Source organism: Piliocolobus tephrosceles, chromosome 19, assembly GCF_002776525.5.
Source record: "Piliocolobus tephrosceles isolate RC106 chromosome 19, ASM277652v3, whole genome shotgun sequence".
In the NCBI taxonomy this organism is placed as follows: Eukaryota; Metazoa; Chordata; class Mammalia; order Primates; family Cercopithecidae; genus Piliocolobus; species Piliocolobus tephrosceles.
The window spans coordinates 17,782,095-17,802,061 of NC_045452.1; the positions used below are offsets into that span (position 1 = coordinate 17,782,095).

The window sequence follows — 19,967 nt, forward strand, 5'->3', positions numbered from 1 at the left end:
AGACTGTACGGTGAGACTGGGACTGAGTAGAGGTCGACATTCACCTAGAGAGTGAGACACAACCCCACTGGCCTCATTCTCATTCTCTAAACAGCTAGAATACTACATCTTCCATAATATTCTCATGGAGAAAAAAAGGCTATTGCAGAAGCCAACTCTGAAAAGCACATTTTATTTCATATCTTTAAATGTAGAAGTCTCTAAAGATTAACTGTGCTAGAGTCAAGCCTAAGCTTGATATCATTAATTCTATATCTAATTCAGAATCCAATTACTGTTCAGTATATACACACACACATGTGTGTGTTTATATTCTCTATTGGTTGAGCCAAATTTACTTACTTCCCATCAAGTCTCAGTCACAGAGAGGCCATATCCTAGGAAAGAAGAGCATTCACTCAATTCTGGGGCTTTCCATAGACACAGGGGTTAAGGGTAGCCAGCGGCAATTATGGCTGCTGAGACGGGAACACCTATTAGAAACTAAACCTTCCTTGCTCACAATTCAGCACAAAACTTGGTTCACTGAACAGCATCCTGACAGCAGTGACACTCAATCAGGATAAACCTAGGCATCTGGGAAACATGTGGTATACAAGATGTCATCATGAGTAAAACTCACACTGCAGTTAGATTCCATGTGCAATGACTCATGGCAGATCTTGAATATAATTACTAACTCAATGACATACATGATAGCTGACCCACAATGTGCCCTACCAGTGTGAAAAAGACCAGGGGCAGCTGACCGGGACACATGGAGAGACGAGGACACCTTTCACTCAGACATCTCCAAAAGGTAGCACCATCAGGTATCTGTAGGGTATTCATGTGAAAGAACAGAAATGTAGATTAGGTCTCCGATCCTGGGATTTCACGATTCCATTAAAATGCAGAATCGGGCCAGGCGCAGTGGCTCAAACCTGTAATCCCAGCACTTTGGGAGGCCAAGGCGGGCGGATCACGAGGTCAGGAGATCGAGACCATCCTTGTTAACATGGTGAAACCCCGTCTCTACTAAAAAATACAAAAAACTAGCTGAGCGAGGTGGCGGGCACCTGTAGTCCCAGCTACTCGGGAGGCTGAGGCAGAAGAATGGCGTAAACTCGGGCGGCGGAGCTTGCAGTGAGCTGAGATCCCGCCACTGCACTCCAGCCTGGGCGGCAGAGCGAGACTCAAAAAAAAAAATGCAGAATCATACTATATGAGGTCCTGCACTAATCAGTCATCTTTACCAGGGACATTTTGACATGGTTCTCTCAGTAGACCAGAAGAATCTTAAGTCCAGAAAGCTAACAAATAGAAAAAAAAAAATCTACAAACTGATATGAAATAATTTCCAAATAGAAAAGCAAAGCAAAGTGCAGAATAGTATGCATACTAATACTGTCAATGGAGTTTTTAAAATAAATATTATGTAGGCACTATCTCTGGAAGGATACCCACATAACTAACAATACTAGTTACTTCTAAAAAGATAAAATAGGCAGTTAGGAGAGGGGGAGATTTTTGACTCTTCTACCTTTTGCATATTTTGAATCATTAACCATGTGAATATATATGCATTAAGAAAATGTAATAAGGAAGAAGAAAATACTCCATACAGAAACTCTCAGAAAAATCGCACCAAGAAATAAGAAGACTAAGAAATGAAAGGTTCTACTGAGCCTTACAGGCAAAGTCTGAGTTTATTGTTTGCTGTCACATTCTCTCTCTGAGCCTGAGATACGCTGTCCATAAAAATAAGTATACTGACTATTTTCCATGACTAAAGCAGAGGGCTGTTACAGATAATTTCTAGATGCCTTCAGCTCTGATGATTTTATACTACCCACCATTATCAATCCACTGATTGATCTATTATTGATCTATTGTTCAATCAACAAAATTAGAGATGGAATAACTCTGAGATGAAAAAAAAAGCCAAAAAACAACGACAAACTATCATGCATACCACAACCAATTATCCCAGTTCTACATGAATCAGCTGTCAGGTAACAGGTAAAATGTTTTCAATATCAAATATATGGCATGCCAAACCAATGAAATTCCTTTCACTCCATTTCTCATCAGTCATACCCTTTCAGTCTTAAGGGCCATGAAAAGGCACTGGATAAAGAGCCACAAGATCTGGGTAAAAGCATCAGCTTTGCCACTTCCTAGTCCTGAGGCTCAGAGAGGTATATTTTCAGCTGAAACATGGGAAGAATCATCAACTATCTTTGAGAGTTGTTGAAGAGAATAAATAAAAGCCTGCACAAAAGCATTTTATAAACTGTAAAACATAACACGGAAGCTGGGTGCAGCTACTTGGAAGGCGGAGGTGGGAGAATCGCTTGAGGAGTTCAAGGCTGCAGCGAGCTCTGATTCCACCACTGCATTCCAGCCTGAGTGACTGACTGAGAATATCTCTTAAAAATAGTAATAACATAAATGTAATTGTTGAGTATTACGTGCAATTTTAGTCACCATGCTTCAAATCTGGAGGGTGACTATAGAAAAAACAACACAAATTATTAAGATTTAAAAAAATAGATCGCATAAGGGCTGATCTCTCTTTTTCAACAAACATTTATCAGTTCTTTTGTTGTTGTTGAGACAGAGTCTCGTTCTGTCACCTGGACTGCAGTGCAGTGGCACGATCTTGGCTCACTGCAACCTCCGCCTCCCGAATTCAAGCGATTCTTCTGCCTCAGCCGCCCAAATAGCTGGGATTACAGGTGCCCGCCACTATGCCCAGCTAATTTTTTTTATTTTTAGTAGAGACGAGGTTTCACCCCCTTGGCCAGGCTGGTCTCAAACTCCTGACCTTGTGATTTGCCCGCCTCGGCCTCCCAAAATGCTGGGATTACAGGCGTGAACCACTGAGCCTGGTCTACGCAGTTCTTATATTATATCCTGGGCACAAGGCTACAAAAGTTAAGAGATTTTCCTTAGCTGGGCATGGTGGCACATGCCTATGGTCTCAGCTACTCGGGAGGCTGAAGTAGAGGACTGCTTGAGCCCAGGAGTTCAAGGTTGCAGTGAGCTATGACAGCGCCACTGCACTCCAGCCTGGGTGACAGAGTTAGACCCTCTAAAAGAAAAATATTGTTCCTGCCTTGAAGGAAGAATTCCAAAAGCACTTGAGGACAAGAATAAGAAAATAGGACTGAGTAATAATGATAAAAATGGCTATCACATAATAGAATACCTACTACGTGTCAGGCCCTGAACTAAACACATTACATACAGTATCTCTTTTTAATTCTTACACTAATCCTATAACATATTTTACAAAGAAAGCTGAGGTTTAGATAGATTAAGTCACTTAACCAAGATCCCACACCTGTGAAGTGGAAATGCTGGTACACCACCTCAGGTTTGTCTGTCTGCAAGGCCATTCTATTTTCTTTGAGAGAGAGAGAGAGAGAGAGAGAGACCACTAATGAAAACTTTAATAGACCCTATTACATTTGAAAAATTAGCCTCTGATATAGTAAATTGAAAAAAGCAAGGAGCAAAAAATACAAAGAGTATGCTAGTGCTTGTGTCAAAAAGAGAGGAGGAAGGATAACGCACAAATTAGTAACAGTGGTTACTTGTTTGGTAAAGGGAATAGGGACAGATAGGAAGCAGAAATGAGAGGAAGACATTTCGCTACAGATATATTTATGAATTTAGAGTTAGGAATTAACTTACAGGTAGGGACCCTGCGCGTAAATCCAGGTTTGGAAAATGCTACACAATAGCTCAGTATCACAACATCTGTTTATGAAAAGTGTAGTGTGATAGGTTTTTTTTTTTAATGTGTTTAATTCTAATGTCCAAAGTTATTTGACTTTTTTTTTTTTTTTTGAGACGGAGTTTCGCTCTGTCGCCCAGGCTGGAGTGCAATGGCCGGATCTCAGCTCACTGCAATCTCTGCTTCCCGGGTTCACGCCATTCTCCTGCCTCAGCCTCCCGAGCAGCTGGGACTACAGGTGCCCGTCACCTCGCTCGGCTAGTTTTTTGTATTTTTAGTAGAGATGGGGTTTCACCGTGTCAGCCAGGATGGTCTTGATCTCCTGACCTTGTGATCCGCCCGTCTCGGCCTCCCAAAGTGCTGGGATTACAGGCTTGAGCCACTGCGCCCGGCGTTATTTAACTTTTTTTGGTGGGAGGCTGGTGCGTGGGCAGAATGATACCTATTATCCTTTCTTAAACAGCAATCAATACAATACAGCTTGGGATACTAGAATTAAATAATTTCCTAACTTAAAACAGAATGCTGGATCAGTCAAATTTTTTAGGTTTCTTTAAGCGCTGGGATACTGTTAAACCAAAGTATTTACTACTTGCCTCTAACACTGCAAAAATTACTCATAGTAAAGCTAAAATCCAAAAGGGGTAAATGATACCTACACCAAACTCAAGAAAGTCAAAAAATAGGCTTCCCAGGATTGAAAAGCAAAGCCTACAGAGTAACACTTATTTCAAACTACTCCTAGAGAGAGAAATGCAGAGTAAGCAAAAAGGAAAATTGTGCATGCACACACGGACACGGGTTATCTATTAATCATAGCATTTTTATACAGCTGACAAAAATCACTAGGAGTCCCTGATAAGCGCCTCTCTGAAGGGCTACTACATGCACTTAGCACACTTTAATGCTTAAGTCTGAAGGTAGGAAATGCCAAAGTTAACCAACTGATCTCCAACACTGTAAAACACAGCCAGCTCAGAGCTAAAATGCTGCTGCAAAAAGATCTATTCAGTATCACAACAAGCAGCTAAAGACTTTTAACAAAGTAGAGGGACAGAAGACATCTATAATGAGTAACGAATAGCACCTGGGAATGGAGAGGCGCTAGCTAACAGAAAAATTAGTTTATAAACCCAAATACAGACCTTTTGAGTATGACTAGCATTACCTCAAAGTCTTGGATGATATCAAAATTTGCCAATTTATTATCAGTTTAATAAGAACCACGAATGAGACTAGGACTTCTAGTTCAAATGTAACACAAAACATATAGTAAAATCTTAAGTATATAACAAATACAGACATATATGAAACGAACTGCTTAAGCAATAGCTGTATAGCAATACTCTGCATTCTTTTAAATGAGGTGTGCATAAGCATAAGACCAGGCTCAGACTTTCAGGACAAGTACTACCAACTCCCTGTAAGCTTTGCCAAAGGGGAGACTTCCAGAAGTTCCAACAAAGTCCTAAAACCCACTGTGCCAGCCACTAACAGTGACCATGTTCCTGGAAGCTTGTATATGAGGAGCAAACCAATGAGTTAAGCTTTGTGGATGGTGGGAGCAAACATGATACCTACACCAAACTCAAGAAAGTCAAAAAATAGGCTTCCCAGGATTGAAAAGCAAAGCCTACAGAGTAACACTTATTTCAAACTACTCCTAGAGAGAGAAATGTTTTGTTTGAAACAAAACATCTTTCAATTTTGCCAGTTTTCACTTTGAAATCACGCAATCCTACTATCTTACCCCCTAGAAACTAAGAAACAGCAGGTGAAAGCTGTCAAAGCCACATATTCAGACTAATTAGGGGACAAGCCAGTCTGATTAGGGGACAGCAACCTCATTTGCAGATGCTTTTGCAGGTGAAGGAGAAGCTGAGTAAGGAGAAATTTAATGGCGGGGGGGGGTGGCGGCTAAAAAAGATCTACAATTCCTGCCTTTTATCCGAAATTATTACCCACCTTCCCAAGAATTTTTGTGGACCACTGAACTGAAGAAGGAAAAGAAAGAAAAAGGGAGAAAACAAACTAGGGCTGAAAGTGTGACTGTATAAAAATCCCCGAGAGGATGAATTATGAAACTAAACTCCATGCAACAGGGCTAACTATGCAGTTGCTTTTCCACTTGCCTAATGACCCAAGACAAATAGAGCAGGGCCATTGAGGAGTCCCAGCAACTTCCAGGAAAATGGAACCAACATCCTCCTGTCTCAGAACAAGCCACATACCCCTGAAAGTAACCCCTAAGTGAAATCCATATAGATCTGCTTTGAAAATCACTCTGGCTGGCAACAACTAAGGCCCACTCCTTCAAACAACTGCCAATTTGTACGGGAAAAAGCTTATTTAAAAAAAAGCAATTGAAAGAAATTCCTATAAGCCTCTGTCCAAAAGTATTCCAACTCAAGCAATTGCTGCAGGCCACATTCAGACACCCCCAGCCTCCCCAGAACTACGCCCTGTCTGTAGTTCCTCTAGTTTTACTCACGCAGCTTCTGCCTCCGCCCCAATCCCCAAAGCTAGGAGAGTCCCACGGCCACACCACCCATCCCTCATGATAAATCACGCTTTGCTTGTGGTATTTCCAATTAGAATCTGGCAAAATCAATGCAGCCAGAAAAAACAAATAAATACATAAACAGTATGCCTCCTCAAAAACCACATGCCTGGAATAAAATATCCAATACCCTGCGCGAAATCTCTCTTCTTCAACAAAGGAGAAACTAAGGAACCAGCCTATACATGGGAAAAATCCCACATACTAAGGTGTTATCTGGGGACCTAAGTCCCTGAGAAAACCCACATCTTATGGTTGAACACACTCATGTGGAAGTCTAAACCTCAAAGGCTGTTTTCCACCCTTGGGAAAACAGGTTTTTAAGCAGTTATTCAATCATTATCATTTGACAATTCAAGAATGTCATCTACTTCATAAGTGGTATTTATCATGTGTCCTGTGCCTTGAATTTTTGGCAAAAATTTCTAGATGCCACGTAAGTGCGGAACTCATCAGAAGGAAGTGATATATTACAGGCTGCTCTCTCTCATTCCCTTCTCAGAATTCTCTTTATTCACTGAGACCAGAAAAGGCCAGAGGCACTATGAAGTATAATCATTTGCAGCTAAAGAGGCCCCTACTAAACTGGCTGGAACAGGCAAGGATTATAGAGGACCCCAAACCAGAAGCTGAAAGTGAAGTGGGAGGGGAGAACAACAGCCAGAGAGAATTCTTATAAAATACTTCTACGAATCTCTCGCCAAAGCTGAGATTTAAAGAAACAATATCAAACTTCCTTATTTCAAACATATCCAGTATGAGTGATGTGAAAAATACCATGTATTGTGAAGGGTCTCCGCTTGGTATTTTCCCCAGATCCATAAAAACAAGCTATAGTGCCAGGCACGTGGCTCACGCCTGTAATCCCAACACTTTGGAAGCCGAGGCAGGCATATCATGAGATCAGGAGTTCCAGACCAGCCTGGCCAATATGGTGAAACCCTATCTCTACTAAAAACACAAAAATTAGCTAGGCTTGGTGGCGGGTGCCTGTAATTCCAGCTACTAGGGAGGCTGAAGCAGAGAATTGTTTGAACCCGGGAGGCTGATGTTGCAGTGAGCCGAGATCACGCCACTGCACTCCAGCCTGGGTGCCAAGAGCAAAAACTCCATCCCCCCCGCCCCCCCCCAAAAAAAAGCTATAGTATCTGACAAAATTCACTGGTTGAGAAGGGAAAGGTTAAGGCCTCTAGTTGATCAAATAGTTCTCACCCCAAATGGCGGTAATACATGTGAACTGCTACACTCCAGAATCCTGCAGCAGCACTGTAAAAAGGTAAATCAACAGCCTGCTCCAGTGAACTGGAACAGGTTGGCTCTAATTGCCCCTCTCACTTGTGTGGTTCCTCTTTTCTCCTTAACCACACTATCACAAAGGAGCTTTTTACACATACACACGTGCACTCAATTAATATCTGAACACAGGAAACTAAATATCAGGTTGCCATGCCTACCCAACACATTCAGCAGTTAAATTCTACCCCAGCTTCTGTTTTCAGAGACCCCTCTCTCACCTTTCACCCAGATATCAATGAAAAGATCAGGTAACATTCACATATCACACAACATGCCGTCTTCACAGGGGATGGAAAGCAGACCAACGGCCAGACCCCCCAGGGAAAATCTGGATAAACAATTAAAGCCATCTGCAGACCCCAACTGAGAAGCAGGAAGACAAAGTTCAATTTAACAAAAATGGACAGTTTCTTGACTACTTGGGCCCAGGCATGGTGCTAAATCCTACAGATTCCTAAGGATCTGGGTAAGCGTGGTGGGGCAGACATTCAATCAAGTATTAATCTAAAAAGTCCTTTAACAGAGCTATAGACATGATGTCTTGGAAGACAGCAGGAGTGCAGGAGTGTGGGAGACAAGGGAATAGTCACAAAAGGGATCCAGGAGGAATCAATATCCAAACTCATTATTAAAGATTGAGCCTTACAAATGTGGGGGTAGAAGAGATGAAACAGGAACTTTGGGTAGAAGGAAAAGGAACAAAAGCACAGAGGTATTCATTAGCTGGGTAGGACCATATGCTCAGAAAACCATAAGCCACTGGACATGGACTTGGAGGTGGAGTGTAGAAAGAGATGGAGCTTGAAAGTTACGCAGAAGTCAGGCCAAACAAGAGAATAGACAATCCTAAGATCAAACACAAGCTTTCAAAAGATTTTAAGCGAGAAGTAACAAATTGGCTCTTTTATTTTATTTCTGAGACAGAGTCTCACTCTGTAATCCAGGCTGAAGTACCTTGGTGTGATCTCCGCTCACTGCAACCTCCACCTCCTGGGTTCAAACAATTCTCCTGCCTCAGCCTCCCAAGTTGCTAGGATTACAGCATGCGCCACCACGCCCAGCTAATTTTTGTATTTTTAGTAGAAATGGGGGTTTCACCATGTTGGCCAGGCTGGTCTCGAACTTCTGACCTCAAGTCATTTGCCCGCCTCAGCCTCCCAAAGTGCTGGGATTACAGGCGTGAGCCATCGCACCTGGCCAGATTGGCTCTTTTAGATAGATCACGGTGTCAGCAGTCTGGAGAGCGGGTTTGAAGAAATTGAAAAGGGACCACAAGAGACAACACAAAGGCATCCCAGCTCAATTTCCATAGACAAAATGACAACAAAAAGTGCCACTTTTGAACCAACATATTTAACAAAACTTATGAAATTTGAAACACAGTATTTTCACTGTTCCTGCATTCTATGTACCACTAAAACAGCCAGTGAATCTGTCACCCACTCTCCCAGCAGAGATCCCACGGGTTCTAGGAAATCCATGTCCCCACTGCAGACACTGTGATACTGCAGTGGTCCTTTTACTCCTTAGCAAAGAATTGTCTCCCCTTCCTCTGACAAGAGAGACCACAATGAACAGGTTCATTCCGCTCCTCCACCCTGGATGATGAGCAAATGAGGTTTCCCCTTTAACACACTGCTCATCTCTTGTAGTTCCCAAATCTGGCACTTAATCAATCAGAAGCACGTTAGCCACTCCATGCAGATTAAACAGTAAGCAGGAAGTTAGTGCTGCATAGCAGGATATAAGGAAAGCAAGAAATAAACATGTAGTGCTGGGTTCCTTGATAGGCACTTTAAAGAATCCCAGTTCTCGTTAGAGTGGTTTATACGAGTATATGTTAATTCTCCCAGTTCACAGATGTGGGAGCAGGAGCTCGGAGACACTGAATAGCTCATTCACTTGGTAAATGGAGAAGCCAGGATTCGAATCCCAATATAAGAAGCTCTAAATGGTGCTTCCTTACTACACCATATTTCAAATCTATGTGTATAACAAACATGATTACATATTAAGATTGGTAATAAAAATATCTCCCCTTTAAAAACAGAGAAGGAGGCCGGGCACGGTGGCTCAAGCCTGTAATCCCAGCACTTTGGGAGGCCGAGACGGGCGGATCACAAGGTCAGGAGATCGAGACCATCCTGGCTAACACGGTGAAACCCCCGTCTCTACTAAAAAATACAAAAAAAAAACTAGCCGGGCGAGGTGGCCGGCGCCTGTAATCCCAGCTACTCAGGAGGCTGAGGCAGGAGAATGGCGTAAACCTGGGAGGCGGAGCTTGCAGTGAGCTGAGATCCGGCCACTGCACTCCAGCCTGGGCGACAGAGCGAGACTCCCTCTCAAAAAAAATAAAAAATAAAAAATAAAATAAAATAAAATAAAAACAGAGAAGGATTTATGGATAGGAAGAATCAATATCATGAAAATGGCCATACTGCCCAAGGTGATTTATAGATTCAAAGCCATCCCCATCAAGCTACCAATGAGTTTCTTCACAGAATTGGAAAAACTACTGTAAAGTTCACATGGAACCAAAAAAGAGCCCGCATTGCCAAGATAATCCTAAGCCAAAAGAACAAAGCTAGAGGCATCATGCTACCTGACTTCAAACTATACTACAAGGCTACAGTAACCAAAACAGCATGGTACTGGTACCAAAACAGAGATATAGACCAATGGAACAGAACAGAGCCCTCAGAAATAACACCACACATCTACAACCATCTGATCTTTGACAAACCTGACAAAAACAAGAAATAGGGAAAGGATTCCCTATTTAATAAATGGTGCTGGGAAAATTGGCTAGCCATATGTAGAAAGCTGAAACTGGATCCCTTTCTTACACCTTACACAAAAATTAATTCAAGATGGATTAAAGACTTAAATGTTAGATCTAAAACCATAAAAACCCTAGAAGAAAACCTAGGCAATACCATTCAGTACATAGGCATGGGCAAGGACTTCATGACTGAAACACCAAAAGCAATGGCAACAAAAGCCAAAATAGACAAATGGGATCTAATTAAACTAAAGAGCTTCTGCACAGCAAAAGAAACTACCATCAGAGTGAACAGGCAACCTACAGAATGGGAGAAAATTTTTACAATCTACCCATCTGACAAAGGGCTAATATCCAGAATCCACAAAGAACTTCAACAAAGTTACAAGAAAAAATCAAACAACCGCATCAAAAAGTGGGCAAAGGATATGAACAGACACTTCTCAAAAGAAGACATCTATGTAGCCAACAGACACATGAAAAAATGCTCATCATCACTGGCCATCAGAGAAAAGCAAATCAAAACCACAATGAGATACCATCTCACACCAGTTAGAATGGTGATCATTAAAAAGTCTGGAAACAACAGGTGCTGGAGAAGATGTGGAGAAATAGGAACACTTTTACACTGTTGGTGGGACTGTAAACTAGTTCAACCATTGTAGAAGACAGTGTGGCGATTCCTCAAGGATCTAGAACTAGAAATACTATTTGACCCAGTTATCCCATTACTGGGTATACACCCAAAGGATTATAAATCATGCTGCTATAAAGACACATGCACACATATGTTTACTGTGGCACTATTGACAATAGCAAAGACTTGGAACCAACCCAAATGTCCATCAATGATAGACTGGATTAAGAAAATATGGCACATATATACACCATGGAATACTATGCAGCCATAAAAAAGGATGAGTTCATGTCCTTTGTAGGGACATGGATGAAGCTGGAAACCATCTTTCTGAGCAAACTATCACAAGGACAAAAAAGCAAACACCACATGTTCTCACTCATAGGTCTCATGGGTGGGAATTGAACAATGAGAACACTTGGACACAGGGTGGGGAACATCATACACAGGGGCCTGTCGTGGGGTTAGGGGAGCGAAAGCATTAGGAGATATATCTAATGTAAATGACAAGTTAATGGGTGCAGCACACCAACATGGCACATGTATACATATGTAACAAACCTGCACGTTGTGCACATGTATCCTAGAACTTAAAGTATAATAAAAAATAAAAAAAATTAAAACAGAGAAGGGACATATATTCTACAGTCTCAGATTAAGGGATCACTCACAATTAAACAATCACGACTGGAATCTCCAAATGTTACTAAAGAAAGGTCACTTCTGAGCATTAGTGACCAAAAAGTGTTCAGACTCAGAGAATCAAAGCAATCTGGCTATCCTCCAGAGAAATTTATCAAATCCTCCACATACTTTCCCCTCAGAGCCCCTAAGACAACATTTGAAAAAACTCCTGGCTGACTGCTCACTCTCTTGAGTAAATTACTTCCCAAACTACTTTGCCCACCCAAATTATACAAATGCGTCCAGGATTCACATCGCAGTTCTGATCCGATTTGTCCCAATCCTGGCTCAAGCAGCTTTGCACTACTTTCCTAACCAGATCAGCATCAGCCAATGGGTTTATTCAAGCTGATCTGTGATGGATTAGATAATGAAACCTTAGCCATGGAAGCTGCCTGCTTGTATTGGGGTCGTAGAGGAGAAGAATAGGCCTAGGGGCCACCTAAAACACCAAATGCACTCACCATCCCTCACTCCATCTGTCTGCTCATGCTCCAATTACTGCCATTTCCTTCCAATCATGTCTGTGGTTCTTCCCTCCTGTCTTTGAAGGAAGTGCACATTCACCCCAGAATAAAGATGTTTAGTATGCTTTACAAATGTATATCAACAAAAATTGAAAGAAATCTGCTTACTAAAATGACTGTCTTTTTCTACAAATTATTAAAGCCTGACATCAAACTGAAGGCCTGAGAGATGTTAAACTAGAGATTCACTAGCAACATTCTTGTTTATACGAAGTAGTATAACTCAATTTCTTTCTCAGCAGTCCTGTAATCTTGAGGCCTGTCTGCACCAGTCTGCTTTATAGCAAAATGAAAGTTAAATTTCTAGTTAGCTTCTGTTGTGCTCACATGTCAGTGTGATAGTGAAAAAAAAAATGACAGAGTAGCTAGAAAATGGGAGGGAGTTGGGAAACAAATTCAACTCAGGCTCATCTCTTGAGTCACTCCGAAGAATAATTGTACTCTGAAATCAGATCTGACTTTCTCCTTCTCAAATACATTTCCAGTTTTACATTTGCAGACCTCCTTGTGAGACATGGGGGAAAAACGAACAATTTTTACATGACTGTGCCTCAGTTTCTCCATCTACAATATTTACCACTTTGGTAGTATTATGGGCTTAATGTCTGTGTCCCTCCAAATTTTCTATGTTGAAGCCCTAACCCCAGTGTAACAGTATTTGGAGGTAGGACCTCCAGAATTAGCTTTAGATTGAGTCATGAGGGTGGGAACTGTATAATAAAAGAGCGCCCTTATAAGAAGGGGAAGAGACCACTGACTCTCTCTCCCCAGGAGCACACACTGAGGAAAGGCCACGTGAGCACACAGCAAGAAGGCAGCTGCCAACAAGCCAGGAGGTGGGTCCTCACCAGACATGAAATCTGCTGGCACCTTGATCTTGGACCTCCCAGCCTCCAAAACTGTGAGAAATAAATGTCTGTTGTTTAAGCCATCCAGTCTATAGTATTTTGCTGTGGCAGCTCAAGGAGACTAGGACAGAGAGAGATGAAAAAGTCAGTAATTTCAGTGAAATATTGTTCATTAAATTACTCGTAAGAAAAAAAAAAAAAGCACAATATTTTTATAACTCTTCTCAAACGGTAGCACCATGCTTAGTTACAGGACCAAATACCCAAATGAGGGTACAAAGATACAAAGAGACATCCACCTATGAGGAAACAAGCCCATAAATAAGCAAATGGGAAGATAAACTACTTCAATAAATACAGCATCTACAAAGCAACTTCAGGCTATCTGCAACCCCTTCCCTGAAACCTGAAAGAAAGTCATCTTACCACTAGAATCAGCTGCTAATAGGAATAACTGCAGAAACCACTTGACTAAACTGGATTTATGACTCTATGGTGAGAAGCGGTTACTCAGCCATATAATAATTATACCATATCAACATTTCACTGACATAAAGAATTCTGCTGAAAGCTGTAAGTAATAAGGTATATCTTACCTTATACAGCAGCTGAACGCTTAGAAAACTGTACAAAAATAAAATTTTTGTGAATCAAATTGTTCACCAGAAAAGCTGACCAAAAGAATTCATTCCCCAGTATGTTTTATAGGGCCTAAATTTCATACATATCAGACTTAAAGTGAAATGAACCTCTAATAGCCCTATGAGTAACTTCCCACCAAGTCTGAGTACAGTATTTCCAAGTGCTCTCTTTAACTACATTCCTCAAACTGTACATCAACTTTCCAGCTGAGTTTGTCACTTCTCTCCTACTCCAAGGTTCAGGTTTCTCTATTTCTATACTCTTTCCCGGGCTGCATCGACTCCTCTTCCACCTACATCAAGTTTCTGTATACTGCCTTTGAAAGCACCAACCCTTCCTCTCTTTCTCCTAGGGTTCCTTCTGAACCTAAGGATTATAATAAAAGCTTCTGCTTTTTTTTTTTTTTTTTTTTTTTTGAGAAAGAGTCTTGCTCTGTCGCCCAGGCTGGAGTGCAGTGGCGCGATCTCGGCTCACTGCAAGCTCCACTCCCGGGTTCACGCCACTCTCCTGCCTCAGCCTCTCAAGTGGCTGGGACTACAGGCGCCCACCACCACGCCCGGCTAATTTCTTGTATTTTTAGTAGAGACGGGGTTTCACTGTGTTAGCCAGGATGGTCTCGATCTCCTGACCTCATGATCCGCCCGCCTTGGCCTACCAAAGTGCTGGGATTACAGACATGAGCCACCTTGCCCAGCCTACAATAAAAGCATCACAGACTCCCTGGAGTTTCCTAAACTCCATTTTGGTAAGTGATGATTTACTGCAAAGCTTAATGATACAACTTAACAAGATTCAACTTTGGAACCTAATGCTTAGCACTACAGCTCCATTTAGTAAGCAGCCTTGGGAATGACTCCAGTAAGTGAACTTATTCTATAAAAAGGGGTGAATCCAAAGTGCCTGGAAAATTCTGTGATGATACCCTTACTCTGGAATTTCATAATTTAACCCTTAACTATCTGTAAATGGTAAATTTCAATTTCAATTTAACAAGCATTGAGCACTTACCAAGTACCCAAAACTGTTAGATATTATGAAGGATACATACAAAGGAAATATAGTTCCTATCCTTTAGAAGCTTACAATCTTAGCAGTGAAACAAGAATAATAAAACAATTAAGGGACAATAAAAGACGACGCACAACTAAGCATCAATATACCAGGAGGCAAGAGTAGGATCTGAATGGTGCGAACTAAGCTGCCAGGGAAAGCTTCACAGAAGGAGCTAGAAAACGTGTTAAGAAAACAGGCCAGGCACAGTGGCTCATGCCTGTAATCTCAGCACTTTGGGAGGCCAAGGCAGGCGGATTACTAAGGTCAGGAGTTCGAGACCAGCCTGGCCAACATGGTGAAATCTCATCTCTACTATAAATACAAAAATTAGCGGGATGTGGTGGCGCATGCCTGTAGTCCCAGCTATTCAGGAGGCTGAGGCACGAGAATTGCTTGAACTCAGGAGGCAGAGGTTGCAGTGAGCTGAGATCGCACCACTGCACTCCAGCCTGGGCAACAGTGAGACTCCACCTCAAAAAAAAAAAAAAAAAAATGTACTTTAAGGCAAACCCACATACCCAAAACACTGGCTACAATAAGATTTTTTTTTTTTTTTTTTGAGACAGCGTTTCACTCTTGTTGCCCAGGCTGGAATGCACTGGCGCGACCTCAGCTCACTGCAACCTCCACCTCCGGGTTCAAGTGATTCCCCTGCCTCAGCTTCCCTAGTAGCTAAGATTACAGGCACCTGCCATCACACCTGGCTAATTTTTTGTATTTTTAGTAGACAGGGATTTCACTATGTTGGCCAGGCTGGTATTGAACTCCTGACCTCAGGCGATCCGCCCACCTCAGCCTCCCAAAGTGCTGGGATTACAGGCGTGAGCCACTGTGCCCGGCTAAGATTTTTATTTTTTTATTTATTTATTTATTTATTTATTTTTTTGAGACGGAGTCTTGCTCTGTCGCCCAGGCTAGAGTGCAGTGGCCGGATCTCAGCTCACCGCAACCTCTGCCTCCTGGGTTCACGCCATTCTCCTGCCTCAGCCTCCCGAGTGGCTGGGACCACAGGCGCCCACCACCTCGCCCGGCTAATTTTTTGTATTTTTAGTAGAGACGGGGTTTCACCGTGTTAGCCAGGAGGGTCTCGATCTCCTGACCTCGTGATCCGCCCGTCTCGGCCTCCCAAAGTGCTGGGATTACAGGCTTGAGCCACCGCGCCCGGCAAGATTTTTAAAGTGTGTATTTACATAGGGCTTATAGATATTTCTAAACCGCTGATATCATCTCCTAAGACTAACAGCCCCTGCTCACTTTGCTCCAGCTATTTAATACACTGGTCTCCTGTTCTCAAACAAACCAAGCAGTCTTCTTTCTCAATGCCTCTGCACCCTCACCTCCTCTACCTGAAGCCTCTTTCCAAAAACATCTGAATGGCCCATTCCCTCCCTTCACTCATAGGCCATCTATCAGAAAGCCCTTCTGTAACCATCTTCATTCTCTCCCTTCCCATCTCTCCCTTTCCCTGCTTTATTTTTCTTTTAGCCCTTATCACCATACAATTATAGATGTTGATTTATTAGATGTCTCTTCCCATTCAATATTAGTTCCATGACAGCAAGGGTTTCTCAGTTGTTCACTATTGTATCTCTTAGGGTTAAAACAGTGCCTGGGATGTAGCAGCTGCTCAATAAATGTTAGTTCAATGAATAAACATTAAGTACATTCATGTAATACTCTCACACTTCTTTAAAAAAACTTTTCACCCATTTGTCTCCCCACATAGATTGCATGCACCTTAAGGACAGTGAACTGGACTTATATCTTTTAGAAGGTAACTTAGAAACCAGCCAGGCGTGGTGGCTCACACCTGTAATCCCAGCACTTTGGGAGGCCGAGGCGGGCAGATCACGAGGGAAATCATCTTGTACACATACTTTATTTTATAACTAAGGAAAACAGAGGCCCCAAAATGAAAGATTTCTGCAGAACCACTCAGCTAGTTGAAGGAAGGACCTAAATCAGTGATGATTTGAATACCTGTATGACATAGGGGAATGGACCTACAACAATGAGAATGTACAGAAAGCTGGGTGTGGTGGCTCACGCCTGTAATCCCAACATTTTGGTAGGCTGAGGTGGGTGGACCACCTGAGGTCAGGAGTTCGAAAACAGCCTGGCCAACCTGGTGAACCCCCTTTTCTACTAAAAATACGAAAAATTAGCTGGACATGGTAGCACATGCCTGTAATCCCATCTACTCAGAAAGCTGAGGCAGGAGAATCGCTTGAACCCAGAGGTGGAGGTGGAGGTTGCAGTGAGCTGAGATCATGCCATTGCACTCCAGCCTGGGCAAAAAAAAAAGAATGTATAGAAAGAAAATAAACAAAGAACATCCACAAATACACAGAGTGAAAAAAGGATTCTCAGAGGGATAGTTCTCAGCTGCCAATTTGCACCCCCAAGGACCTAACCACTCTTTCCTCTGCACAACCCCGCGAAGTCCCTACACATTGCTCCATTTCCAAATATCACTATCTTTAGCCAATTTGAAGGCAACCAGCAGATAATAGGCCCCAGGAGTAAATGAGGGAAAGGGATGGGGGTCTCACTATTAACTATGATCGACAGAAATGATAAATGAATACCTACATACACACACACACACACAAGTAGAACCTGCTCACCAGCACCTACATCCAGTCTTCCCTCCTTACCATCCAATATTAGCTCACCTCACCTGCTGTCTCCCATATTCCTGTCTTTTTTTCCATGGCCCTGAGCTTTTACTTCTCACAATCCCTCTGCCTGACAGAGTTCTAATGGAAAATAAAAGCAGGCAAACAAAATAAAAGAATTCAAAAATAAACACCAAGAGGGTCACTTTACCTAAATCAACACAAGTAACAGGGTAAACTCTGCAAAGGAGACCAAGAAGCACATAACAAATACGCTAGGCTTAAGTACAGCTCCGTCCCTAACACAGGAAGTCAGGCAGAGGCTTGAAAAGCAGGGAGCAGAGCACAGGAAGTCTTTTAGCACTGCAGAGATTTCCAAGAGTGGTGTAATGGAGACAGCACAAGAATAGGAATTAGAAGACCAGGCTTCTAGTTCTAGTTTTACTATCAGCTAACTGGGTGGCCTTACCCAAGTCACTCTTCTTCTCTGGACTTCTGATTCCCCATCTATAATTTAATAAGGTGGTTAAAACAAGCTGGGATTCGAATCCCTTCCAAAAAAAACAAAGATGAAAATCATTGACTCTCCTCCACCAAAAAGTGCACATCACCTATTATAAGTAAGAATCTTCCTAGTCTGTCCAGGTTAAGAACCCCTGGAAAAGATGTCTAGTCCTCCTAGCATCCCTCTAACATCCTATGACTCTGAGAGAACTAGGCACATGTCTGCACAATTGCTGATAGGTGAGACTCACCATTTCATAGCAGTATTTTCTGGGCAGAGACCAAACCCTAAAACCTACAAAGGTTTCAAGGCCTTCCTCAAAACTATGAAGTCAACTGACATCATCAATACCTTTCCCATTCCCTACCCAAATTAACCACCTTTATCTTTGAATCCAGAATTGAGAATCCAGTCTTCTAATAGCCCTATAAATTTTTTTTTTATAGCCCAGGACATCAAAGAGCTATTTTGTGTCCTGGAGATGTAGAATGCAATTGGCAAAGAACAGGAGGGACATGTCTGGTGTCTCCCTTCAGACTCATTAGTATGCTCCACAAAGTTAATGAGACTGAGCACCACCGTGTCCCCACAACATTACCAAACTCCCTGTACTTCTCACACTTTGTGTGTGTTTTAACCCACAATCTCAGCCACATCCCCTCGGGGTCTCTCGAGGAGTTTTCTTGCTTTTCACTCCTCTCCTTGAAATGCCACTTCTCTTCCCCATCCCAGCGTGTGCCCAGGGCTGCCAAAAGGTACTCCCTCTTCTTGGAAGGTTTCCCACGAGATCCCCTCGTCCTCGACTCCGTCCTGAGAACCCAGAATTTCCCGGCTTCCACTCCACCCCAGGGCACTAAGGAAGGATTTGAACAAACGGAATCCATCTCAGCCACGTTCGATTTCCCCCCAAAACCTATCCACTCGTCGTGCCTCCTCGCCCCTCAGGAATCAGGACCCTCTCGGGCACACCAGGATCAGTCCTGCAACCTTCGTTCCTAGCCCGAGCTCGCCCCACCTTCCAACCAGGCCCCGACTGGTACCCCATCCCACCTCCAACCCAGGACCCCCGGAGGCCCTCCCTCTCTCCAAGCCGGGGATCCCGGGGTCGCCCCTCACGCCACTCCCCCGCATCCCCGCAATAACTGGACGCCCCGTCCCGCGCGGTCACCTGCATCCCGCCGCCACCGTCGGCCGCCGCCTCCTCAGTGCGCGGCCGCTTGCTCAGGCCGGGATCGGCTCCGTCTCCTCCCGCTCCGGGCACCGGCAGCTCCAGCTCCGACTCCCGCTTCATGCCCCGGGCGGCGGCGCCTGGCCCGAGTTGAGGCGGCTGCTGCGGCTGGGCGCCCTCCGCCATCCGCCCGCGCCCCCCTCGCCTCTGGGAGCCGGGCGACCCGCGACAGGCCACCTCCCCCTGGGCCTGGGCCCCGACTGTCGCGACAGGCGGGCGCGCGCCTGCCCCCGCCCCCCGCGTGCGTGCGTGCGTGCGCGCGCGCGCGCGCGGACTCCGCGCCCCTCCGCGGCTCGCGCCCGCAGCTCCTCGCCTGGCCGGTGGCTGGCCCGCCCGCCCGCCGGGTTGTCGGCGCGGGGCCACTGGCGGGTCGCGACGAGCACTCGCTCGCACCCCCGCACGCACACGCGACACCCGGCCAGGCCCGCCGCGCCGCCCCGCCTCTCGCACTCCCGGAGCTCGCCCGCTGGCCGCTCTGGCTCACACTCTCCCTCACAACACGCCGGCCGAGGGAGGAAGGGGGCGGTCCGGGCTCCCAAGGCGTAGGGAGGGCTGTTTATTTGGGGGGAGGAGGGGCGCGAGGCAGGAACGAGCTGACTGGCCGGGATCCTCCGACCCGCCACTGTGGCAGCACCGGGAAGGCGGGGAGAGAGAAAGAGGGAGGGAGGGACCGGGATGTAGGACTCCAGCCCGCGCGGGAGGCTACGGCTAGGGGGGGCGGTGGCAGCCCGCGGAGGGGGCGGGGCAACCCTCCTCGGCAATCTCCGTCGCCTCCTCCCTAGCTGCCCGAGGGAGGCGGGGAAGCGATCGGGGAAGCTCGGGAATCTCCGGCACGGGCCTGGGACTGTCCTGGAGGCTCCGCG

General features: G+C 44.3%; 1 protein-coding gene across 1 annotated transcript in view; it reads right to left on the minus strand.

Annotated features, from left to right (window-relative positions):
• The window catches only part of RBFOX2 (RNA binding fox-1 homolog 2), a 299,483-nt gene extending 280,147 nt beyond the window's left edge, over positions 1–19,336 (minus strand). The window contains exon 1 of the mRNA XM_023222129.1: positions 19,045–19,336. Coding sequence (XP_023077897.1) covers positions 19,045–19,230 — 186 coding nt within the window. The 5' untranslated portion in view covers positions 19,231–19,336. The remainder of the gene's footprint in view (positions 1–19,044) is intronic.
• Positions 19,337–19,967: the final 631 nt, after the last annotated feature.